At 45.8% G+C, this 26,890-nt stretch overlaps 2 protein-coding genes across 8 annotated transcripts in view; one reads left to right on the plus strand and one right to left on the minus strand.

The window, feature by feature from the left end:
• The window catches only part of tfr2 (transferrin receptor 2), a 31,906-nt gene extending 25,610 nt beyond the window's left edge, over nucleotides 1-6,296 (plus strand). For 4 of the 5 annotated variants that reach the window (XM_037762945.1, XM_037762950.1, XM_037762949.1 and 1 more), the window contains 2 exons: nucleotides 1,461-1,808; nucleotides 5,891-6,296. The gene's annotated coding sequence lies outside the window, so the exon portion shown is untranslated. The remainder of the gene's footprint in view (nucleotides 1-1,460; nucleotides 1,809-5,890) is intronic. The other variant, XM_037762947.1, reaches the window with a different exon arrangement.
• Nucleotides 6,297-7,173: 877 nt separating this feature from the next.
• Nucleotides 7,174-26,890, minus strand: part of LOC119484249 (disks large homolog 4-like) — a 37,741-nt gene continuing 18,024 nt past the window's right edge. For 2 of the 3 annotated variants that reach the window (XM_037762942.1, XM_037762943.1), the window contains 16 exons: nucleotides 21,588-21,638; nucleotides 20,115-20,239; nucleotides 19,850-20,019; nucleotides 18,027-18,163; nucleotides 16,209-16,359; nucleotides 14,760-15,028; nucleotides 13,171-13,273; nucleotides 12,943-13,039; nucleotides 11,774-11,950; nucleotides 11,210-11,247; nucleotides 11,091-11,138; nucleotides 9,446-9,547; nucleotides 9,204-9,376; nucleotides 8,993-9,102; nucleotides 8,809-8,900; nucleotides 7,174-8,731 (listed from right to left, as the gene is read on the minus strand). In XM_037762942.1, coding sequence (XP_037618870.1) covers nucleotides 8,625-8,731; nucleotides 8,809-8,900; nucleotides 8,993-9,102; nucleotides 9,204-9,376; nucleotides 9,446-9,547; nucleotides 11,091-11,138; nucleotides 11,210-11,247; nucleotides 11,774-11,950; nucleotides 12,943-13,039; nucleotides 13,171-13,273; nucleotides 14,760-15,028; nucleotides 16,209-16,359; nucleotides 18,027-18,163; nucleotides 19,850-20,019; nucleotides 20,115-20,239; nucleotides 21,588-21,638 — 1,950 coding nt within the window. In that variant the 3' untranslated portion in view covers nucleotides 7,174-8,624. Of the gene's footprint in view, nucleotides 8,732-8,808; nucleotides 8,901-8,992; nucleotides 9,103-9,203; nucleotides 9,377-9,445; nucleotides 9,548-11,090; nucleotides 11,139-11,209; nucleotides 11,248-11,773; nucleotides 11,951-12,942; nucleotides 13,040-13,170; nucleotides 13,274-14,759; nucleotides 15,190-15,271; nucleotides 16,183-16,208; nucleotides 16,360-18,026; nucleotides 18,164-19,849; nucleotides 20,020-20,114; nucleotides 20,240-21,587; nucleotides 21,639-26,890 lie in introns of those variants that run through there. The other variant, XM_037762944.1, reaches the window with a different exon arrangement.

Raw genomic sequence — 26,890 nt, forward strand, 5'->3', positions numbered from 1 at the left:
CATTAACTCACACTATCTCTGACACTTCAACTGTCCATTAACTCACACTATCTCTGACACTTCAACTGTCCCATTAACTCACACTATCTCTGACACTTCAACTGTCCCATTAACTCACACTATCTCTGACACTTCAACTGTCCCGTTAACTCACACTATCTCTGACACTTCAACTGTCCCGTTAACTCACACTATCTCTGACACTTCAACTGTCCCGTTAACTCACACTATCTCTGACACTTCAACTGTCCCGTTAACTCACGCTATCTCTGACACTTCAACTGTCCCGTTAACTCACACTATCTCCGTCACTTCAACTGTCCCATTAACTCACACTATCTCTGACACTTCAACTGTCCCGTTAACTCACACTATCTCCGTCACTTCAGCTGTCCCATTAACTCACACTATCTCTGACACTTCAACTGTCCCGTTAACTCACACTATCTCTGACACTTCAACTGTCCATTAACTCACACTATCTCTGACACTTCAACTGTCCATTAACTCACACTATCTCTGACACTTCAACTGTCCCGTTAACTCACACTATCTCTGACACTTCAACTGTCCATTAACTCACGCTATCTCCGTCACTTCAACTGTCCCATTAACTCACACTATCTCTGACACTTCAACTGTCCATTAACTCACACTATCTCTGACACTTCAACTGTCCCATTAACTCACACTATCTCTGACACTTCAACTGTCCCATTAACTCACACTATCTCTGACACTTCAACTGTCCATTAACTCACACTATCTCTGACACTTCAACTGTCCCGTTAACTCACACTATCTCTGACACTTCAACTGTCCATTAACTCACACTATCTCTGACACTTCAACTGTCCATTAACTCACACTATCTCTGACACTTCAACTGTCCCATTAACTCACACTATCTCTGACACTTCAACTGTCCCGTTAACTCACACTATCTCTGACACTTCAACTGTCCCATTAACTCACACTATCTCTGACACTTCAACTGTCCCATTAACTCACACTATCTCTGACACTTCAACTGTCCCGTTAACTCACACTATCTCTGACACTTCAACTGTCCATTAACTCACACTATCTCTGACACTTCAACTGTCCATTAACTCACACTATCTCTGACACTTCAACTGTCCATTAACTCACACTATCTCTGACACTTCTAGGGTAGAAGTTTTTGTACTCACACAGTCCTGGTGTTTTGCTCGATCCAGCTGCAGTAATATCATCTGTAACCGTAGTAACAGAGCAAAGCGGGTCGGGCTCGTATTTAGATTGCTCTGACCTCGAGAAGCGACCAATCACATCGCAGGAGTGGCAGGACGCGGCGTGACATCACAGCCTGTGGTCGCTGTGGTCAGACCGTAAGGTGGAGGGAGCCGCCGCCCACCTGTCTGGGCTTCGTTTTATAGAGCAGACGCCTCGTCACACCACGAACACTCACTGATACACAGTACTAGTACTGCTATCAGTACTACTAGTACTGATAGTAGTACTGACAGTAGTACTACTAGTACTGTGTATCAGCAGACGCCTCGTTACACCACGAACACTCACTGATACACAGTACTACTATCAGTACTAGTAGTACTGATAGTAGTACTGATAGTAGTACTGATAGTAGTACTACTAGTACTGTGTATCAGCAGACGCCTCGTCACACCACGAACACTCACTGATATAATGAGTAGATAATGTTTATATCTGAGGGTGAAGTGTGACTCTACTGAGTCTGTGTGGCCCCTGCAGCTGTGAGGAGGAAACCCCACACACCAACAGGTGCTGGATCAGGTGTTCATCAGGTAAGAGCTAACAGCTGATATCTGTCAGCATGTCTGTTCAATGAAGAGCTGGACAGGTCAACTAGATACCAACTAGACACCAACTAGATACCAACTAGACACCAACTATATACCAACTAGACACCAACTAGATACCAACTATATACCAACTAGACACCAACTAGATACCAACTAGACACCAACTAGATACCAACTATATACCAACTAGACACCAACTAGATACCAACTAGATACCAACTAGATACCAACTATATACCAACTAGACACCAACTAGACACCAACTAGATACCAACTAGATACCAACTAGATACCAACTAGATACCTGTCAACCTGCAGCTGCACTTCTTAGGAACTTCAGCTAGCGTAGTTACCATGCTAAGCTAATGGATGTTAGCTAGCATAGTCAACATGCTAAGCTAATGGATGTTAGCTAGCATAGTCAACATGCTAAGCTAATGGATGTTAGCTAGCATAGTCAACATGCTAAGCTAATGGATGTTAGCTAGCACAGTCAACATGCTAAGCTAATGGATGTTAGCTAGCATAGTCAACATGCTAAGCTAATGGTTTTGTATGAGGTTAGCTAGCATAGTCAACATGCTAAGCTAATGTTTTTGTATGTGTTAGCTAGTGTAGTTAACATGCTAAGCTAATGTTTTTGTATGTGTTAGCTAGCGTAGTTAACATGCTAAGCTAATGTTTTTGTATGTGTTAGCTAGCGTACTTAACATGCTAAGCTAATGTTTTTGTATGTGTTAGCTAGCGTAGTTAACATGCTAAGCTAATGTTTTTGTATGTGTTAGCTAGCGTAGTTAACATGCTAGGCTAATGTTTTTGTATGTGTTAGCTAGCGTAGTTAACATGCTAGGCTAATGTTTTTGTATGTGTTAGCTAGCGTAGTTAACATGCTAAGCTAATGTTTTTGTATGTGTTAGCTAGCGTAGTTAACATGCTAGGCTAATGTTTTTGTATGTGTTAGCTAGCGTAGTTAACATGCTAAGCTAATGTTTTTGTATGTGTTAGCTAGCGTAGTTAACATGCTAAGCTAATGTTTTTGTAAGTGTTAGCTAGCGTAGTTAACATGCTAAGCTAATGTTTTTGTATGTGTTAGCTAGCATAGTTAACATGCTAGGCTAATGTTTTTGTATGTGTTAGCTAGCGTAGTTAACATGCTAAGCTAATGTTTTTGTATGTGTTAGCTAGCGTAGTTAACATGCTAAGCTAATGTTTTTGTATGTGTTAGCTAGCGTAGTTAACATGCTAAGCAAATGGATGTTAGCTAGCGTAGTTAACATGCTAGGCTAATGTTTTTGTATGTGTTAGCTAGCGTAGTTAACATGCTAGGCTAATGTTTTTGTATGTGTTAGCTAGCGTAGTTAACATGCTAAGCTAATGTTTTGTATGTGTTAGCTAGCGTAGTTAACATGCTAGGCTAATGTTTTTGTATGTGTTAGCTAGCGTAGTTAACATGCTAAGCTAATGTTTTTGTATGTGTTAGCTAGCGTAGTTAACATGCTAAGCTAATGTTTTTGTAAGTGTTAGCTAGCGTAGTTAACATGCTAAGCTAATGTTTTTGTATGTGTTAGCTAGCGTACTTAACATGCTAAGCTAATGTTTTTGTATGTGTTAGCTAGCGTAGTTAACATGCTAAGCTAATGTTTTTGTATGTGTTAGCTAGCGTAGTTAACATGCTAGGCTAATGTTTTTGTATGTGTTAGCTAGCGTAGTTAACATGCTAGGCTAATGTTTTTGTATGTGTTAGCTAGCGTAGTTAACATGCTAAGCTAATGTTTTTGTATGTGTTAGCTAGCGTAGTTAACATGCTAGGCTAATGTTTTTGTATGTGTTAGCTAGCGTAGTTAACATGCTAAGCTAATGTTTTTGTATGTGTTAGCTAGCGTAGTTAACATGCTAAGCTAATGTTTTTGTAAGTGTTAGCTAGCGTAGTTAACATGCTAAGCTAATGTTTTTGTATGTGTTAGCTAGCGTAGTTAACATGCTAGGCTAATGTTTTTGTATGTGTTAGCTAGCGTAGTTAACATGCTAAGCTAATGTTTTTGTATGTGTTAGCTAGCGTAGTTAACATGCTAAGCTAATGTTTTTGTATGTGTTAGCTAGCGTAGTTAACATGCTAAGCAAATGGATGTTAGCTAGCGTAGTTAACATGCTAGGCTAATGTTTTTGTATGTGTTAGCTAGCGTAGTTAACATGCTAGGCTAATGTTTTTGTATGTGTTAGCTAGCGTAGTTAACATGCTAAGCTAATGTTTTTGTATGTGTTAGCTAGCGTAGTTAACATGCTAGGCTAATGTTTTTGTATGTGTTAGCTAGCGTAGTTAACATGCTAAGCTAATGTTTTTGTATGTGTTAGCTAGCGTAGTTAACATGCTAAGCTAATGTTTTTGTAAGTGTTAGCTAGCGTAGTTAACATGCTAAGCTAATGTTTTTGTATGTGTTAGCTAGCGTAGTTAACATGCTAGGCTAATGTTTTTGTATGTGTTAGCTAGCGTAGTTAACATGCTAAGCTAATGTTTTTGTATGTGTTAGCTAGCGTAGTTAACATGCTAAGCTAATGTTTTTGTATGTGTTAGCTAGCGTAGTTAACATGCTAAGCAAATGGATGTTAGCTAGCGTAGTTAACATGCTAAGCTAATGTTTTTGTATGTGTTAGCTAGCGTAGTTAACATGCTAGGCTAATGGATGTTAGCTAGCGTAGTTAACATGCTAAGCTAATGTTTTTGTATGTGTTAGCTAGCGTAGTTAACATGCTAAGCTAATGGATGTTAGCTAGCGTAGTTAACATGCTAAGCTAATGTTTTTGTATGTGTTAGCTAGCGTAGTTAACATGCTAAGCTAATGTTTTTGTATGTGTTAGCTAGCGTAGTTAACATGCTAAGCAAATGGATGTTAGCTAGCGTAGTTAACATGCTAAGCTAATGTTTTTGTATGTGTTAGCTAGCGTAGTTAACATGCTAGGCTAATGGATGTTAGCTAGCGTAGTTAACATGCTAAGCTAATGTTTTTGTATGTGTTAGCTAGCGTAGTTAACATGCTAAGCTAATGTTTTTGTATGTGTTAGCTAGCGTAGTTAACATGCTAGGCTAATGTTTTTGTATGTGTTAGCTAGCGTACTTAACATGCTAAGCTAATGTTTTTGTATGTGTTAGCTAGCACAGTCAACATGCTAAGCTAATGGATGTTAGCTAGCATAGTTAACATGCTAAGCTAATGTTTTTGTATGTGTTAGCTAGCGTAGTTAACATGCTAAGCTAATGTTTTTGTATGTGTTAGCTAGCGTAGTTAACATGCTAAGCAAATGGATGTTAGCTAGCACAGTCAACATGCTAAGCTAATGTTTTTGTATGTGTTAGCTAGCGTAGTTAACATGCTAAGCTAATGTTTTTGTATGTGTTAGCTAGCGTAGTTAACATGCTAAGCTAATGTTTTAGTATGTGTTAGCTAGCGTAGTTAACATGCTAAGCTAATGTTTTAGTATGTGTTAGCTAGCGTAGTTAACATGCTAAGCAAATGGATGTTAGCTAGCGTAGTTAACATGCTAAGCTAATGTTTTAGTATGTGTTAGCTAGCGTAGTTAACATGCTAAGCTAATGGATGTTAGCTAGCATAGTCAACATGCTAAGCTAATGGATGTTAGCTAGCACAGTCAACATGCTAAGCTAATGGATGTTAGCTAGCATAGTCAACATGCTAAGCTAATGTTTTAGTATGTGTTAGCTAGCATAGTTAACATGCTAAGCTAATGGATGTTAGCTAGCATAGTTAACATGCTAAGCTAATGTTTTAGTATGTGTTAGCTAGCGTAGTTAACATGCTAAGCTAATGTTTTAGTATGTGTTAGCTAGCGTAGTTAACATGCTAAGCTAATGTTTTTGTATGTGTTAGCTAGCGTAGTTAACATGCTAAGCTAATGGATGTTAGCTAGCGTAGTTAACATGCTAAGCTAATGGATGTTAGCTAGCATAGTTAACATGCTAAGCTAATGTTTTTGTATGTGTTAGCTAGCGTAGTTAACAAAGTGTCCCTCTTGGTCTTTCCGCTTCGTCGTGTCTCTCGGCGCTACAGATGCTCCGGTGGTTCAGGACGCCGACCGCCGGCGTAGAGACGGAGGTTCCACTGCGGGTTCGATCCCCGCCTGAGGTACGCCGCACAGGAGCAGCGATCACTGGAGACGGTTGTTGAGATGTAGCCTAGCCTAGCCTAGCTTAGCTTAGCTTAGCTAGCTGGTCTGGAGAGAGACGAGACGTCCTCAACTCAGGACTCAGGACTCAGGACTCAGGACACAGACAGATTCAACATTCAGGTTTTCTAATGAATTTATTTCCGTATTTGAACTAGTTGTTGATGACAGACAGCAGCGTCCCCAGAGTGAGGGCGGCGTCCCCAGAGAGACGGCGGCGTCCTCAGAGAGACAGACAGGCTGATAAATACTCCGATACACGTTTAATAAAGTGATTCTGTGACGACCTCACGTAACCCCGCTGTGTGTGTGAGATGACATTACATCATCAATAATTAGGTTATTAATTATAATAATTATTAGTTATTCACATGACCCTGATATTCAGTCTAAAAACACCGGAACCATCAGAAACCAGTTAGGGAGCATTCTGGGTAATGGAGTCCGGACACGTGCCCCGCCCCCGACGTGTTTGTTTACGCAGCTGATTTTTAACGTCCCGGTCCGGTTGAGGAGCAGGGAATCATGGGTACTGTAGTCCAGAGGAGACCCACAGCTGGGAGATCTTTAGCTGGGACTTGTGGGTAATGTAGTCCTTCTGTGCTGAAGAGATTTGTTGGTGGTGTAATCCTTCACTGGAGCTGGGAACTGTGGGTAATGTAGTCCGTAGCCTTTCAGTTTGACCCCCTTGTTGCTGCTAAGCAAAAACTGTCCGCTGCAACAGAGGGGGATTGTGGGGGTTGTAGTCCAGATGAGGAGGGGTCAGGGTGTTGTAGCCCAAGCACTGAGGCATTTTGGGCATTGTAGTCCAGCAGAAGTGAGGGTCTGTGGGTGATGTAGTCCAGACAAAAAGGGATTGTGGGTGTTGTAGTCCACCGGAGGGTTCTTAGGGTATTGTAATCCAGACAGAAGGAGATTGTTGGTGTTGTAGTCCAGATAAAAGGGGATTGTGGGTGATGTAGTCCAGACAGAAGGGGATTGTTGGTATTGTAGTCCAGACAGAGGGGGATTGTGGGTGTTGTAGTCCAGACAGAAGGGGATTATAGGTGTTGTAGTCCAGACAGAGGGGGGATTGTGGGCGTTGTAGTCAAGACAGACTGGTAATGTGGGTGTTGTAGTCCAGAGAGAGGGGGTTTAGGGTATTGTAGTCCAGACAGAGGGGGATTGTGGGTGTTGTAGTCCAGACAGAGAGGGATTCTTAGGGTGTTGTAGTCCAGACAGAAGGGGATTGTGGGCGTTGTAGTCCAGAGAGAGGGGGTTTAGGGTATTGTAGTCCAGACAGAGGGGGATTGTGGGTGTTGTAGTCCAGAGAGAGGGGGTTTAGGGTGTTGTAGTCCAGACAGAGGGGGATTATAGGTGTTGTAGTCCAGACAGAGGGGGGATTGTGGGCGTTGTAGTCAAGACAGAGGGGTAATGTGGGTGTTGTAGTCCAGAGAGAGGGGGTTTAGGTTATTGTAGTCCAGACAGAGGGGGATTGTGGGTGTTGTAGTCCAGACAGAGGGGGATTGTAGGTGTTGTAGTCCAGACAGAGGGGGGATTGTGGGTGTTGTAGTCCAGACAGAAGGGGGTTTAGGGTGTTGTAGCCCAAACAGAAGAGGATTGTGGGTGTTGTAGTCCAGACAGGGGGGGTATAGGGTGTTGTAGTCCATACAGAGGGGGCTTGTGGGTGTTGTAGTCCAGACAGGGGGGGTTTAGGGTGTTGTAGTCCAGACAGAGGGGGATTGTGGGTGTTGTAGTCCAGACAGAAGGGGTTTAGGGTATTGTAGTCCAGACAGAGGTGGATTGTAGGTGTTGTAGTCCAGACAGAGGTGGATTGTGGGTGTTGTAGTCCAGACAGAGGGGGTTTAGGGTGTTGTAGTCCAGACAAAAGAGGATTGTGGGTGTTGTAGTCCAGACTGAGGGGGTTTAGGGTGTTGTAGTCCAGACAAAAGAGGATTGTGGGTGTTGTAGTCCAGACTGAGGGGGTTTAGGGTGTTGTAGTCCAGACAGAGGGGGATTGTGGGTGTTGTAGTCCAGACAGAAAAGGATTGTGGGTGTTGTAGTCCAGACAGAGGGGGATTGTGGGAGATGAAGTACAGCAGAGGGGGATTGTGGGTGTTGTAGTCTAGTGTTTGTTACTTTAAGCCCTGAATAGACTGTGTGTTTGAGCCCCATCGTTTTATTTACAGTCACACAAGTCTTTATGTACACTACACACACGCACACACACACACACGCACACATACACACGCACGCACACACACACACACACACACACACACACACACCATTTTCACATCACATAAATAAATAAATAGATAAATCAATAAATAAATAGGATAATATAAATACTTCAATACCAACTGAACTCTACAGTCCTGATTCATTATTTACTGATAATACAGGATCAATCAATCAATCAATCATCTGACAGGTCCACCTTCTTCTTAAAAAAACACATCTCTCGGTTGCCGCGGTTATAGCATCCATCCAATCACCGTGCTCGCTCGTCATCGAGTAGAAAGAAAACAGAAACGGTAAAAAGACAGACGCCTGCTCTCCGTCTGGTCACGCCGCTGAGAGGAGGAGGAGGAGGAGGCGGTTTCCATGGAGACGGCGCCCGTCGCTGGCAGTGGCCAATCAGAGTCTGTCCCTAGCTGGAACCCAGATGTAAGGGCCGCTCTGCTCCTCGATGACGGCTTTGACCAGGTGGTAGACCTCCTCGAAACTGTCGCCGTGCACGATGGCTGCACACACACACACACACAGTTAACATCAACGTGACACCAGGAAGCTCGTCTACCTGTGTGAGGTGTGCTTCTACCTGTGAAACACTCCAAGAAGTCCTGTTCCAGTTTGATGGCTCGATCCAGAGCTTTCCTCGCCTGATCCTCCGACAGACGCTTGTTCAGATCCCTGCACACGCACACACACACGCACACGCACACACAATGAGAGCGTCTACATCATCATATTTCATGACCTCACTGATGACCTCACTGACTTACAGGATGTTCTCCAGGGATCGTGGTCGGATGAAGATGGCGATGGGGTGAAGCTGAGCCGCCTGCAGCCTCCTCACGGCGTTGGCCGACACGTCCAGGATGCAGTGTTTCCCCTGGCGAACACACACACACACACACACACACTGTTGTAACCTCATCGCTGTGTCAGGTTTAACACCCCCGACACATCGCCATGGTAACCAGCGTGTCTCACCTGCTCGGCCACCTGTCGGACGCTCTGCACCGACGTCCCGTATAGGTGGTTGTTGTACTGCCCCGCCTCGATGAAGCGATGGGACTGGATGTCCCGCTCCATCTGTTCCCGTGACGACACAAAGTGGTAGTCCCGCCCATCGGCCTCGTAGTCCCTCCGAGGACGAGTGGTGTCTGCGGAGAGAGACAGTGACATCACTTCCTGCCTGTTGACATCATGGTTCCTGTTGTAACAACACTTACGAGGGACGCAGGAGCCGAACTTGTCGGGGAACTCGGACAGCAGGTCGTCGTTGACCCGGTCTTTGGTCGGCCCCAGGATGATGACTGGACGAGCGTAGTCCACTACAGACAGAGAAAACTTTATTTACACCTGATCACCGTTAACAACAACTCTCTGTGGTCGTTTTGAGTCTCTTTGTGGTTGTTTTGGTCTCTTTGTGGTCGTTTTGAGTCTCTTTGTGGTTGTTTTGGTCTCTTTGTGGTTGTTTTGGTCTCTTTGTGGTTGTTTTGAGTCTCTTTGTTGTTGTTTGAGTCTCTTTGTGGTTGTTTTGAGGGTCTTTGTGGTTGTTTTGAGTCTCTTTGTGGTCGTTTTGAGTCTCTTTGTGGTTGTTTTGAGGGTCTTTGTTGTTGTTTTGAGTCTCTTTGTGGTCGTTTTGAGTCTCTTTGTGGTTGTTTTGAGTCTCTTTTCTTTGTGGTTGTTTGAGTCTCTTTGTGGTTGTTTTGAGTCTCTTTGTTGTTGTTTTGAGTCTCTTTGTGGTCGTTTTGAGTCTCTTTGTGGTTGTTTTGAGGGTCTTTGTGGTTGTTTTGAGGGTCTTTGTGGTTGTTTTGAGTCTCTTTGTGGTTGTTTTGAGTCTCTTTGTGGTTGTTTGAATCTCTTTGTTGTTGTTTGAGTCTCTTTGTGGTTGTTATGAGTCTCTTTGTGGTTGTTTGAGTCTCTTTGTGGTTGTTTGAGTCTCTTTGTGGTCGTTTTGAGTCTCTTTGTGGTTGTTTGAGTCTCTTTGTGGTTGTTTTTTGAGTCTCTTTGTGGTTGTTTTGAGTCTCTTTTGTGGTCGTCATGAGTCTCTTTGTGGTTGTTTTGAGGGTCTTTGTGGTTGTTTTGAGTCTCTTTGTGGTCGTTTTGAATCTCTTTGTGGTCGTTTTGAGGGTCTTTGTGGTTGTTTTGAGTGTCTTTGTGGTCGTTTTGAGTCTCTTTGTGGTTGTTTTGAGGGTCTTTGTTGTTGTTTTGAGTCTCTTTGTGGTTGTTTTGAGTCTCTTTGTGGTCGTTTTGAGTCTCTTTGTGGTTGTTTTGAGTCTCTTTTCTTTGTGGTTGTTTGAGTCTCTTTGTGGTTGTTTTGAGTCTCTTTGTTGTTGTTTTGAGTCTCTCTGTGGTTGTTTTGAGGGTCTTTGTGGTTGTTTTGAGTCTCTTTGTGGTTGTTTTGAGTCTCTTTGTGGTTGTTTGAATCTCTTTGTTGTTGTTTGAGTCTCTTTGTGGTTGTTATGAGTCTCTTTATGGTTGTTATGAGTCTCTTTGTGGTTGTTTGAGTCTCTTTGTGGTTGTTTGAGTCTCTTTGTGGTCGTTTTGAGTCTCTTTGTGGTTGTTTGAGTCTCTTTGTGGTTGTTTTGAGTCTTTTTGTGGTCGTTTTGAGTCTCTTTGTGGTTGTTTTGAGTCTCTTTGTGGTCGTTATGAGTCTCTTTGTGGTTGTTTTGAGTCTCTTTGTGGTTGTTTGAATGCAGTGTGATATTTATGAAATTGATATTTTCTGCGTGTTTGGCTGCAGGAGTCTTAATGAACGGGGGCAGCAGCTGAGTGCTGAACTGAACTACGGTGCATTTAATTTAATTCCTCGTGTGTAGGAGACAGATTGTGTAGTTTCCACTGAGGTCAAAGGTCAAAGGTGACACTGACCTTCGATCTGAGTGATGAGCTCGTAGCTGTGAACGAAGCCTTCTCTACCTGTGAGCAGAAACCAGAGTTAGAGAGAGGACAACATGTCTCCACTGACTGATTCCCTCTTCATGTTTTACCTTTACTCTTCATACGAGACCACTCTTTCCTCTCCACTCTGAAACACACACACACACCAGCAGGTTACTAACGCAGCAGCTGGTAGCACTACAGTAGTACTAGTACAGTAGGGGCGGCTGGTTAGCTCAGTCGGTAGAGCGAGCGCCCATGTAAATGCCAAGGCTCAGTCCTAGCAGCGGTGGACCCGGGTTCGAATCCGGCCTGTGGTCCTTTCCGCATGTCACTTCTCTCTCTCCCCCTTTCCAACACTCGATCCACTGTCCTATCAATAAAATACTTAAAAATCACCCCAAAAAATAACTTTAAAAAAAAAAAAAAAAAAAGTACTAGTACAGTAGTACCGAAGTAGTACTACAGTAGTACTACTGTAGTACTAGTAGTACAGTACTAGTAGTACAGTAGCACTACAGTAACACTAGTACAGTAGTACCGAAGTAATAGTACTACAGTGGTGCTAGTACAGTAGTACTACAGTAGTACTACAGTACCGAAGTAATAGTACTACAGTGGTGCTAGTACAGTAGTACTACAGTAGTACTACAGTAGCAGTATACTGGCTGTACCTGTGTTTGGACGGGATGTATCCCAGCTCCTCCATCTCCCCCTGCTGGTTCACCCGTCTGGCCTGCCACCACTCGTCATCGGCGCTGTCCATCACATGAAGAACCTCCCCGAAGTTAAAGTCCAGAGCTTGTGAGAGGACGCCACAGTCCCACTGCTTATCGTAGTCGAACAGCGCCCTGGAAGCACACCGCCACACACCTTTAGACAGGTGACTACAGGGGACTACAGGTGTGATGACTACAGGTGACTACAGGTGACCACAGGTGACTACAGATGACTACAGGTGTGATGACTACAGGTGACTACAGGTGACTACAGGTGACTACAGGTGTGGTGACTACAGGGGACTACAGGTGTGATGACTACAGGTGACTACAGGTGACTACAGGTGTGATGACTACAGGTGACTACAGGTGACTACAAGTGTGGTGACTACAGGTGACTACAGGTGTGATGACTACAAGTGTGGTGATTACAGGTGAATCCAGGTGTGATGACTACAGGTGTGGTGACTACAGGTGACTACAGGTGTGATGACTACAGGTGACTACAGGTGACTACAGGTGTGATGACTACAGGTGACTACAGGTGTGATGACTACAGGTGTGATGACTACAGGTGACTACAGGTGACCACAGGTGACTACAGGTGACTACAGGTGACTACAGGTGTGATGACTACAGGTGACCACAGGTGACTACAGGTGACTACAGGTGTGGTGACTACAGGTGACTACAGGTGTGATGACTACAGCTGACTACAGGTGACTACAGGTGTGATGACTACAGGTGACTACAGGTGACTACAGGTGTGATGACTACAGGTGACCACAGGTGATTACAGGTGACTACAGGTGACTACAGGTGTGGTGACTACAGGTGACTACAGGTGTGATGACTACAGGTGACTACAGGTGTGATGACTACAGGTGACTACAGGTGACTACAGGTGTGATGACTACAGGTGACTACAGGTGACTACAGGTGACTACAAGTGTGGTGACTACAGGTGACTACAGGTGTGATAACTACATGTGTGGTGACTACAGGTGAATCCAGGTGTGGTGACTACAGGTGTGGTGACTACAGGTGTGGTGACTACAGGTGTGATGACTACAGGTGTGGTGACTACAGGTGTGGTGAGTCCAGGTGTGGTGACTACAGGTTACCTGAGGTAGAAGCTGCGGTTGGCTCTCAGACTTCCAGACGAGCTGTTCATCATCTGCTCCCTCAGGTCGTGGATCTTCGCCTCAAAGCGACTGTACTCTGCACACATAAACAACGCTCCCTTCACATACAGCAGGTAGTACAGGTAGTACTACAGGTAGTACTACAGGTACTACAGGTATTACTACAGGTGGTACAGGTAGTACTATGATGCAGTACTGTGAGCTCACCCTCAGGTCGGTACTGAGCCACGATGGTGACGGTCTGTCCGGCGTTCTTCAGAGCTGCCGCTGCCTGTTCATGTGTGGCGTACCTGAGATCCACCCCGTTCACCTGCACACACAAGTTATCATTCTACTATTACTACTACTGATACTATTACTACTACTAATAATAATAATAATCATAGTGATTATTGGAGGAGCAGTCCACCGGTTACCGGCAGAGAACCAGGACGCTTCTGACTCTCATCCCGCCCCGGTGCTGCTGATGAAACCAACAGCACCACATCATCTGCAAAAGAGCAGAGACCCAGTTCTGAGGTCCCAGAACCGGACCCCCCCCCCGGTGACCAGGGACAACCACCGGAGACGAGTACACGGACGCAGCTTTCACTTTGGTTATACAAGGACCGGATGGCTTGTAACAACGACCCCGGTACCCCCTACAGGACTCCCCCCGGTAGCCCCCTACAGGACTCCCCCCGGTACTCTCTACAGGACTCCCCCCGGTACCCCCTACAGGACTCACCCCGGTACTCTCTACAGGACTCCCCCCGGTACCCCCTACAGGACTCACCCCGGTAGCCCCCTACAGGACTCCCCCCGGTACCCCCTACAGGACTCCCCCCGGTACTCTCTACAGGACTCCCCCCGGTACTCTCTGCAGGACTCCCCCCGGTACTCTCTACAGGACTCCCCCCGCTACCCCCCTACAGGACTCCCCCCGGTACCCCCTACAGGACTCCCCCCGGTAGCCCCCTACAGGACTCCCCCCAGTATTCTCAACAGGACTCCCCCCGGTAGCCCCCTACAGGACTCCCCCCAGTATTCTCAACAGGACTCCCCCCGGTAGCCCCCTACAGGACTCCCCCCAGTACTCTCTACAGGACTCCCCCCAGTACCCCCTACCGGACTCCCCCCAGTACTCTCTACAGGACTCCCCCCGGTACTCTCTACAGGACTCCCCCCAGTAGCCCCCTACAGGACTCCCCCCGGTACGCTCTACAGGACTCCCCCCAGTAGCCCCCTACAGGACTCCCCCCGGTACTCTCTACAGGACTCCCCCCAGTACTCTCTACAGGACTCCCCCCAGTACCCCCTACAGGACTCCCCCCGGTACCCCCTACAGGACTCCCCCCAGTACTCTCTACAGGACTCCCCCCGGTGCCCCCTACAGGACTCCCCCCGGTACCCTCTACAGGACTCCCCGGGGGACCCCTCTACAGGACTCCCCGGGGGACCCGGTCGTAAGCCTCCTCCAAGTCCACAAAACACATGTAGACTGGATGGAGAAACTCCCATGACCCCTCAAACAGCACCGCGAGGGTAAAGACCTGGTCCACGGCCAGGACGAGGTCCACATCGTTCCTCCTGAATCTGAGGTTCCACAATCGGTCGGAGTCTCCTTTCAGCACCCTGAATATACCCAGTCCCCGTGGACCAAGACCCATCTGGTCTCTGTACTCACACTGAGGACCTGGTCTCTGTACTCACACTGAGGACCTGGTTTCTGTACTCACACTGAGGACCTGGTCTCTGTACTCACACTGAGGATCTGATCTCTGTACTCACACTGAGGACCTGGTCTCTGTACTCACACTGAGGATCTGGTCCCCCTTCCGGAGCTCTCCACTCAGGTCTGCTGGTCCTCCTGCCAGGATGAAGGAGATGAAGATCCCCTCTCCGTCCTCCCCTCCCACGATGTTGAAGCCCAGACCGGTGGACCCCCGTTGGACGCAGACCCGGCGGGGGTCCCGGGAGTACTCGTCCTCTCCCATCATGCCGCGGGGGATAGGGGAGTATCGTCGTGGTGACGGAGGCGGGAGGGCTTGTGGGTAATCACACATGTAGTCCGGCTCCATGTAGGCTGAGGACACATAGAGGACAGGATGTGAGACTCAAGTCCTCTGGTCCCCCTTCAGGAGCCGGTCTGAGACCCTCCTCCAGTTCTCTGGTCCCCCTTTAGGAGCTGGTCTGAGACCCTCCTCCAGTTCTCTGGTCCCCCTTTAGGAGCTGGTCTGAGACCCCCTCCAGTTCTCTGGTCCCCGTTTAGGAGCTGGTCTGAGACCCTCCAGTCCTCTTGTCCCCCCTTTAGGAGCCGGTCTGAGACCCTCCAGTTCTCTGATCCCCCTTTAGGAGCTGGTCTGAGACCCTCCAGTTCTCTGGTCCCCCTTTAGTAGCTGGTCTGAGACCCCCCTCCAGTTCTCTGGTCCCCCTTTAGTAGCTGGTCTGAGACCCCCCTCCAGTTCTCTGATCCCCCTTTAGTAGCTGGTCTGAGACCCCCTCCAGTTCTCTGGTCCCCGTTTAGGAGCTGGTCTGAGACCCTCCAGTTCTCTGGTCCCCCTTTAGGAGCTGGTCTGAGACCCCCTCCAGTTCTCTGGTCCCCGTTTAGGAGCTGGTCTGAGACCCTCCAGTCCTGCTGGTCCTCCAGCGTGTCTGACCGACCGCGATCACACCGGCCTTAAAGGAGACCAACCAAACCGGGGACGGCTACAGTTTGTCCCGACGGCGGTGCTGAAGACTGAGAGGGACCGGAAGACCACCACAACCTGACCCGCATTAAGACCTGGTCACGGCAGGAAGTGGACTCCTGTAGCTGGACAGCTAACATGCTAACTGCTAAGCTAAGGCTAGACCAGTAGAGAGCCGGTCCAACCGGACTGGACCAGCCGGGTCTCACCCACCGGTCTGAGCTAGACCTGCAGAACCACCGTGGTTCCCTCAACCTAACGGAGACCCCTCAGCCTTCTGGTGTCTGTAGAACCAGAACAATAGGCCGGTACCGAGGAGAACCCAACACCCTGATTCAAGGACAAGGTGTCCTACATCCTGTCACCGCTGGACCCGCCGGGATGAGGACTCCCAGTGGACCCAGAGGGACGAGGACTCCCAGTGGAACCAGAGGGACGAGGACTCCCAGTGGACCCAGAGGGACGAGGACTCCCAGTGGACCCAGAGGGACGAGGACTCCCAGTGGAACCAGAGGGACGAGGACTCCCAGTGGACCCAGAGGGACGGAACTGTCAGAGACAGGAAGTGGTACGTACAGCTGGTCAGGTCGGGGGGGCTGTAGCGGTCCGCTGGGTGGATGTACTGCGAGGTGGGCGTGGCCACCTTCAGGTAGACCACCTCCCCCGTGTTCTTCAGGGCCACCACGGCGTCTTCATGCAGGACGTCCTCCAGGGACACGTGGTTCACCTGCCGGGGTCAAAGGTCCGGTCAGACTGGACTAACAACATCTCAGTCTATAGATGTACAGTCTATAGATATACAGTCTATAGATATACAGTCTATAGATATATAGTCTATAGATATACAGTCTATAGATATACAGTCTATAGATGTACAGTCTATAGATGTACAGTCTATATATATACAGTCTATAGATATACAGTCTATAGATATACAGTCTATAGATATACAGTCTATAGATATATAGTCTATAGATATACAGTCTATAGATATACAGTCTATAGATGTACAGTCTATAGATGTACAGTCTATATATATACAGTCTATAGATATAGTCTATAGATATACAGTCTATAGATATACAGTCTATAGATGTACAGTCTATATATATATAGTCTATATATATACAGTCTATAGATGTACAGTCTATATATATACAGTCTATATATATACAGTCTATAGATATACAGTCTATAGATATACAATCTATAGATGTACAGTCTATATATATATAGTCTATAGATATACAGTCTATAGATGTACAGTCTATAGATGTACAGTCTATAGATGTAGAGTCTATATATATACAGTCTATAGATATACAGTCTATAGATGTACAGTCTATATATATATAGTCTATAGATATACAGTCTATAGATATACAGTCTATAGATGTACAGTCTATAGATGTACAGTCTATATATATACAGTCTATAGATGTACAGTCTATATATATATACAGTCTATATATATACAGTCTATAGATATACAGTCTATAGATGTACAGTCTATAGATGTACAGTCTATATATATATAGTCTATAGATATACAGTCTATAGATATACAGTCTATAGATGTACAGTCTATATATATACAGTCTATATATATACAGTCTATAGATATACAGTCTATAGATGTACAGTCTATATATATAGTCTATATATATACAGTCTATAGATATACAGTCTATAGATGTACAGTCTATATATATACAGTCTATAGATATACAGTCTATATATATAGTCTATAGATGTACAGTCTATAGATGTACAGTCTATATATATACAGTCTATAGATATACAGTCTATATATATACAGTCTATAGATATACAGTCTATATATACAGTCTATAGATATACAGTCTATAGATATAGTCTATATATACAGTCTATAGATGTACAGTCTATATATATAGTCTATATATACAGTCTATATATATAGTCTATATATATACAGTCTATATATACAGTCTATAGATGTACAGTCTATATATATACAGTCTATATATACAGTCTATAGATGTACAGTCTATATATATACAGTCTATATATAGTCTATAGATATACAGTCTATATATATACAGTCTATAGATATACAGTCTATATATATACAGTCTATAGATATACAGTCTATAGATATACAGTCTATATATACAGTCTATAGATGTACAGTCTATAGATAGACAGTCTATAGATAGACTGTCTATAGATAGACAGTCTATCTATAGACTGTCTATCTATAGACTGTCTATATACAGTCTATATATACAGTATATATAGACTGTATATAGACAGTCTATATATATATATAGAGATATAGATGCAGTGTATATACAGTCTATACATATACAGTCTATAGATATACAGTCTATCTGTGGTGTGTTTTTTACGGACCGCCAGTATTTTGTCCCCGATCTGTAGCCGTCCGTCTCGGTGCGCCGCTCCGCCCTCGATGATCTTGGTGACGTAGATGCTGTTGTCTCCTGGAACGTGTTGGTTCCCCACTCCACCCGCTATACTGAAGCCCAGACCTGGACCAGACAGGGACAGACAGGGACAGGGACAGACAGGGACAGGGACAGGGTCAGAGAGTCCATTAATAACAGTTCTCTAAAGGTTCTGTGAGTGAACCAGAACCAGTGAAGTCCATTAATAACAGTTCTCTAAAGGTTCTCAGAGTGAACCAGAACCAGTGAAGTCCATTAATAACAGTTCTCTAAAGGTTCTCAGAGTGAACCAGAACCAGTGAAGTCCATTAATAACAGTTCTCTAAAGGTTCTCTGAGTGAATCGGAACCAGTGAAGTCCATTAATAACAGTTCTCTAAAGGTTCCTCTAGTGAACCAGAACCAGTGAAGTCCATTAATAACAGTTCTCTAAAGGTTCTCAGAGTGAACCAGAACCAGTGAAGTCCATTAATAACAGTTCTCTAAAGGTTCTCTGAGTGAATCGGAACCAGTGAAGTCCATTAATAACAGTTCTCTAAAGGTTCTCTGAGTGAACCAGAACCAGTGAAGTCCGTTAATAATAGTTCTCTAAAGGTTCTCTGAGTGAACCAGAACCAGTGAAGTCCATTAATAACAGTTCTCTAAAGGTTCTCTGAGTGAACCAGAACCAGTGAAGTCCGTTAATAATAGTTCTCTAAAGGTTCTTAGAGTGAACCAGAACCAGTGAAGTCCATTAATAACAGTTCTCTATAGGTTCTCTGAGTGAACCAGAACCAGTGAAGTCCGTTAATAACAGTTCTCTAAAGGTTCTCAGAGTGAACCAGAACCAGTGAAGTCCATTAATAACAGTTCTCTAAAGGTTCCTCTAGTGAACCAGAACCAGTGAAGTCCGTTAATAACAGTTCTCTAAAGGTTCTCAGAGTGAACCAGAACCAGTGAAGTCCATTAATAACAGTTCTCTAAAGGTTCCTCTAGTGAACCAGAACCAGTGAAGTCCGTTAATAATAGTTCTCTAAAGGTTCTCAGAGTGAACCAGAACCAGTGAAGTCCATTAATAACAGTTCTCTAAAGGTTCTCTGAGTGAACCAGAACCAGTGAAGTCCATTAATAACAGTTCTCTAAAGGTTCTCAGAGTGAACCAGAACCAGTGAAGTCCGTCAATAACAGTTCTCTAAAGGTTCTCTGAGTGAACCAGAACCAGTGAAGTCCATTAATAACAGTTCTCTAAAGGTTCCTCTAGTGAACCAGAACCAGTGAAGTCCGTTAATAACAGTTCTCTAAAGGTTCTCAGAGTGAACCAGAACCAGTGAAGTCCATTAATAACAGTTCTCTAAAGGTTCCTCTAGTGAACCAGAACCAGTGAAGTCCGTTAATAATAGTTCTCTAAAGGTTCTCAGAGTGAACCAGAACCAGTGAAGTCCGTTAATAACAGTTCTCTAAAGGTTCTCAGAGTGAACCAGAACCAGTGAAGTCTGTTAATAACAGTTCTCTAAAGGTTCCTCTAGTGAACCAGAACCAGTGAAGTCCATTAATAACAGTTCTCTAAAGGTTCCTCTAGTGAACCAGAACCAGTGAAGTCCATTAATAACAGTTCTCTAAAGGTTCTCAGAGTGAACCAGAACCAGTGAAGTCCGTTAATAACAGTTCTCTAAAGGTTCTCTGAGTGAACCAGAACCAGTGAAGTCCGTTAATAACAGTTCTCTAAAGGTTCTCAGTAGAACTCGAGTAACCCGTGACAACAGCATCCTCGTCTCCTCGTCTCCTTTCCTACCTTTAGGTCCTTTCATCAGTTTGATCTGCGTGACGCGTTCACTCGGTGGGCGTCGCCGCAGGACGTAAAGCCTGACGACAGGCCCCGCCTCCTTCAGCGCCTCCACGGCGATGGAGTGAGTGACCTCACGCACGTCCACGTCGTTAACAAACACGATGCTGTCGTTCACCCTGGAGAGACAAAGCAGCGCTGTGAGGACATCTGGTCCTGGTTTTAAGGGTCGGGTCAGAACCAGGTTCCGGGTCGGGGGTTGAGGGACGCGTACCTGAGGCGTCCGTCCTGAGCGGCCGCTCCTCCAGGGATGATCTTGGTGATGAAGATGGACGGGTCGTCTCCGATGTGAGGATTATCAGTTCCTCCTGCGATACTGAAGCCCAGACCAGAGTTCCCCTGAACACACACACACACACACACACACACATATCAACACACACGTTCCCCACAATGCACCTGGCTGCAATGGAGTCATGCACGAATGCAGGCGAGTGACCATCGCCTGCCAAGTGGGGTCAACTGTACATGCTCCTTTGCTGTAGCCCTGTTTCCTGTTAGTAACCATGGTGACGTGTTTAGTGACCGTGGCGACGTGTTTAGTAACCGTGGCGACGTGTTTAGTAACCGTGGCGACGTGTTTAGTCACCGTGGCGATGTGTTTAGTGGGCGGAGCGTTAAGTGGAGGCAGAATAACTCTCTGAACACGTTAGCTAACGCTGGCTCTATGCTGGTCTGGGTTCAGGACCCTGTGCTGGTCTGGGTTCAGGACTCTGTGCTGGTCTGGGTTCAGGACTCTGTGCTGGTCTGGGTTCAGGACCCTGTGCTGGTCTGGGTTCAGGACTCTGTGCTGGTCTGGGTTCAGGACTCTGTGCTGGTCTGGGTTCAGGACCCTGTGCTGGTCTGGGTTCAGGACTCTGTGCTGGTCTGGGTTCATGTGGATCAGGTCTAGAGCGTATCTCTGACAGCTGTGACGGTGATTAAAGTTCAGCCGGTTGATTTCCTAAAATAACGTCTCAGAGTTAAAATAAGCTGCTGAGTTTATTTCTGGACTTTAAACACAGCGTGACGGTTTCTAAAAACAGCAGCGACACAAATAGACCGAATCCATCAGGGGTCACGGTTCAGAACCACGATTCATCAGGATCCGTCTGGTTTCATTCACGTCCTCTACAGCGGTGGAGCGCCGCCGCCACGCCGTCCTCGTCTGACACTCAGCTCTGTCTCTGTTGACGTCGTAGCTGACGGGAACCAGCAGCCGGGTCTTCCAGCTCCGCCGGGTCGTCTGCTCTCGTCATAGACTGACCGGCTCACAGCACATGCTGCTAACGAGGACCGTTACCCCAGGGCTGTGACCCTCTCCAGAGTGATCTCCTCGTACTCCAGCTCTCCCTCTGATCCACACTGTGTTATATAGTGTATATATAGTGTATATTATAGTGTATATATATAGTATATAATAGTATATATATATAGTATATATATAGTGTATATTATAGTGTGTATATATATATATAGTATATATATAGTGTATATTATAGTAGTATATATATATACAGTATATAATAGTATATATATGGTGTATATCTCACCCTCTCCAGAGTGATCTCCCCGTACTCCAGCTCTCCTTCTGATCCCCACCGTGTATATTAGTGTATATATAGTATATATATAGTGTATATATATAGTATATAATAGTATATATATAGTGTATATTATAGTAGTATATATATGGTGTATATCTCACCCTCTCCAGAGTGATCTCCTCGTACTCCAGCTCTCCTTCTGATCCGTTCATCTGTAAAAACAGAACAGGGTTTTAATCACATGCAGCATCTCCCTCTCTGCCGACTGCTCGTCTCCACGGCAACTCCATGGTAACAGCTGCCGAGCCCTCAGGGGGCCGGTTACCTAGGCAACTGTAGCTGTAGCTATGGCGACCATCTTCTCTCTCTCTCTCTCTCTCTCTGTCTCTCTCTCTCTCTCTCTCCACATGATTATTACATCACTTCCTGCAGAGACATCAGGTCAGATACAGACAGTCTGATCAGGAGTCTTCACTCCAACATATGACTGTTGAGGTGTTACTAGGTTACTGCGTGGTTACGTCAGTGTGGTTGCTAGGGCACTTTGAGGTAGTTATACCCCCCCCCCATCCCGTTAGTAACCATGGTGACGTATTTAGTGGGCGTAGGAGTAGACGGCTGGCTAACGCTAGTTAGCTCGCTAGCTTGTCCGGACACTGACAAGGCTCCACACTGAAAGGGTCAATTCGATGGTTGCTGAACCGGTTGGTTGAGTTGAACCGGTTGGTCAGGTTGAACCGGTTGGTCGGGTTGAACCGTTTGGTCGGGTTGAACCGGTTGGTCGGGTTGAACCGGTTGGTCGGGTTGAACCATATGGTTGGGTTGAACCGGTGAACAGGTTGGTTGGGTTGAACCGGTTGGTCAGGTTGAACCGTTGAACCGGTTGGTCAAGTTGAACCGTTGAACCGGTTGGTCAGGTTGAACCGTTGAACCGGTTGGTCAAGTTGAACCGGTTGGTCGGGTTGAACCGTTGAACCGGTTGGTCGGGTTGAACCGTTGAACCGGTTGGTGAGGTTGAACCGTTGAACCGTTTGGTCAGGTTGAACCGTTGATCGGGTTGAACCGGTTGGTCGGGTTGAACCGGTTGGTTTGTTGAACCGGTTGGTTGGGTTGAACCGGTGAACCGGTTGGTCGGGTTGAACCGTTGAACCGGTTGGTCAAGTTGAACTGTTGAACCGGTTGGTCGGGTTGAACCGTTGAACCGATTGGTCGGGTTGAACCGTTGAACCGGTTGGTGAGGTTGAACCGTTGAACCGTTTGGTCAGGTTGAACCGTTGAACCGGTTGGTCAGGTTGAACCGTTGATCGGGTTGAACCGGTTGGTTGGGTTGAACCGGTGAACCGGTTGGTGAGGTTGAACCGTTGAACCGTTTGGTCAGGTTGAACCGTTGATCGGGTTGAACCGGTTGGTCGAGTTGAACCCGAGGTCTCTGCCTCCTCTTCTGTCCCTGTCTCTCTCTCTCTCTCTGTCTCTCTCTCTCTCTCTGTCTCTCTCTCTGTCCCTGCCTCTGTCTCTGTCTCTCTCTGTCTCTCTCTCTGTCTCTGTCTCTCTCTCTCTCTGTCTCTGTCTTTGTCTTTGTCTCTGTCTCTCTCTCTGTCTCTGTCTCTCTCTGTCTCTGTCTCTGTCTCTGTCTCTCTCAGAGGGACGTATTGCTGTTCAGAAAGGTCAGAAACATGAAAACCTCTCCACGTTTATCAAGTGAATGTGTAGTAAATGGCTGGGTTTCTGAGACCAGAACAAACCTGGACCACAAGGAACAAACCTGGACTACGATGAACAAACCTGGACTACGAAGAACAAACCTGGACTACGAAGAACAAACCTGGACTGCGAGGAACAAACCTGGACTACGATGAACAAACCTGGACTACGATGAACAAACCTGGACTATGGAGAACAAACCTGGACTACGATGAACAAACCTGGACTACGATGAACAAACCTGGACTAGGATGAACAAACCTGGACTATGGAGAACAAACCTGGACTAGGATGAGCAAACCTGGACTACGATGAACAAACCTGGACTACGATGAACAAACCTGGACTATGGAGAACAAACCTGGACTATGGAGAACAAACCTGGACTACGGAGAACAAACCTGGACTACGATGAATAAACCTGGACTACGATGAACAAACCTGGACTATGGAGAACAAACCTGGACTAGGATGAACAAACCTGGACTACGATGAACAAACCTGGACTATGAAGAACAAACCTGGACTATGGAGAACAAACCTGGACTACGATGAACAAACCTGGACTAGGATGAACAAACCTGGACTATGGAGAACAAACCTGGACTAGGATGAACAAACCTGGACTATGGAGAACAAACCTGGACTATGGAGAACAAACCTTGACCACGAGGAACAAACCTGGACTACGATGAACAAACCTGGACTATGATGAACAAACCTGGACTATGGAGAACAAACCTGGACTACGATGAACAAACCTGGACTACGATGAACAAACCTGGACTAGATGAACAAACCTGGACTACGATGAACAAACCTGGACTATGAAGAACAAACCTGGACTATGGAGAACAAACCTGGACTACGATGAACAAACCTGGACTAGGATGAACAAACCTGGACTATGGAGAACAAACCTGGACTAGGATGAACAAACCTGGACTATGGAGAACAAACCTGGACTATGGAGAACAAACCTGGACTAGGATGACCAAACCTGGACTATGGAGAACAAACCTGGACTATGGAGAACAAACCTTGACCACGAGGAACAAACCTGGACTACGATGAACAAACCTGGACCACGATGAACAAACCTGGACTACGATGAACAAACCTGGACTACGAGGAACAAACCTGGACTATGGAGAACAAACCTGGACTAGGATGAACAAACCTGGACTACGATGAACAAACCTGGACTATGAAGAACAAACCTGAACTATGGAGAACAAACCTGGACTACGATGAACAAAACTGGACTAGGATGAACAAACCTGGACTATGGAGAACAAACCTGGACTAGGATGAACAAACCTGGACTATGGAGAACAAACCTGGACTATGGAGAACAAACCTTGACCACGAGGAACAAACCTGGACTACGATGAACAAACCTGGACTATGATGAACAAACCTGGACTATGGAGAACAAACCTGGACTACGATGAACAAACCTGGACTACGATGAACAAACCTGGACTAGGATGAACAAACCTGGACTACGATGAACAAACCTGGACTAGGATGAACAAACCTGGACTATGGAGAACAAACCTGGACTAGGATGAACAAACCTGGACTATGGAGAACAAACCTGGACTATGGAGAACAAACCTTGACCACGAGGAACAAACCTGGACTACGGTGAACAAACCTGGACTACGAGGAACAAACCTGGACTACGATGAACAAACCTGGACTACGATGAACAAACCTGCACTACGATGAACAAACCTGGACTACGAGGAACAAACCTGGACTACGATGAACAAACCTGGACTACGATGAGCAAACCTGGACTACGATGAACAAACCTGGACTACGATGAGCAAACCTGGACTATGGAGAACAAACCTGGACTATGGAGAACAAACCTTGACCACGAGGAACAAACCTGGACTACGATGAACAAACCTGGACTATGATGAACAAACCTGGACTATGGAGAACAAACCTTGACCACGAGGAACAAACCTGGACTACGATGAACAAACCTGCACTACGATGAACAAACCTGCACTACGATGAACAAACCTGGACTACGATGAACAAACCTGGACTAGGATGAACAAACCTGGACTAGGATGAACAAACCTGGACTATGGAGAACAAACCTTGACCACGAGGAACAAACCTGGACTACGATGAACAAACCTGGACTATGATGAACAAACCTGGACTATGGAGAACAAACCTGGACTAGGATGAACAAACCTGGACTATGGAGAACAAACCTGGACTATGGAGAACAAACCTTGACCACGAGGAACAAACCTGGACTACGATGAACAAACCTGCACTACGATGAACAAACCTGGACTACGATGAACAAACCTGCACTACGATGAACAAACCTGGACTACGAGGAACAAACCTTGACTACGATGAACAAACCTGCACTACGATGAACAAACCTGCACTACGATGAACAAACCTGGACTACGATGAACAAACCTGGACTACGAGGAACAAACCTGCACTACGATGAACAAACCTGCAATACGATGAACAAACCTGGACTACGATGAACAAACATGGACTACGATGAACAAACCTGCACTACGATGAATAAACCTGCACTACGATGAACAAACCTGGACTACGAGGAACAAACCTTGACTACGATGAACAAACCTGCACTACGATGAACAAACCTGCACTACGATGAACAAACCTGGACTATGAGGAACAAACCTGCACTACGAGGAACAAACCTGCACTACGATGAACAAACCTGGACTACGAGGAACAAACCTGCACTACGATGAACAAACCTGGACTACGAGGAACAAACCTTGACCACGAGGAACAAACCTGGACTAGGATGAACAAACCTGGACTACGATGAGCAAACCTGGACTACGAAGAACAAACCTTGACCACGAGGAACAAACCTGGACTACGATGAACAAACCTTGACCACGAGGAACAAACCTGGACTACGATGAACAAACCTGGACTACGATGAACAAACCTGGACTACGAGGAACAAACCTGCACTACAATGAACAAACCTGGACTACGAGGAACAAACCTTGACCACGAGGAACAAACCTGGACTAGGATGAACAAACCTGGACTACGATGAACAAACCTGGACTATGGAGAACAAACCTGGACTACGAGGAACAAACCTGGACTACGGAGAACAAACCTGGACTACGAGGAACAATCCTGGACTATGGAGAACAAACCTGGACTACGAGGAACAAACCTGGACTACGAGGAACAAACCCGGACTACGAGGAACAAACTTTGACCACGAGGAACAAACCCGGACTAGGATGAACAAACCTGGACTACGATGAACAAACCTGGACTATGGAGAACAAACCTGGACTAGGATGAACAAACCTGGACTACGAAGAACAAACCTGGACTATGGAGAACAAACCTGGACTACGAGGAACAAACCTGGGCTAGGATGAACAAACCTGGACTAGGATGAACAAACCTGGACTATGATGAACAAACCTGGACTACGATGAACAAACCTGGACTACGATGAACAAACCTGGACTATGAAGAACAAACCTGGACTATGGAGAACAAACCTGGACTACGATGAACAAACCTGGACTATGAAGAACAAACCTGGACTACAATGAACAAACCTGGGCTATGAAGAACAAACCTGGACTACGATGAACAAACCTGGGCTACGATGAACAAACCTGGACTAGGATGAACAAACCTGGACTATGATGAACAAACCTGGACTACGATGAACAAACCTGGACTACGATGAATAAACCTG

Source organism: Sebastes umbrosus, unplaced genomic scaffold, assembly GCF_015220745.1.
Source record: "Sebastes umbrosus isolate fSebUmb1 unplaced genomic scaffold, fSebUmb1.pri scaffold_120_arrow_ctg1, whole genome shotgun sequence".
NCBI lineage: Eukaryota > Metazoa > Chordata > Actinopteri > Perciformes > Sebastidae > Sebastes > Sebastes umbrosus.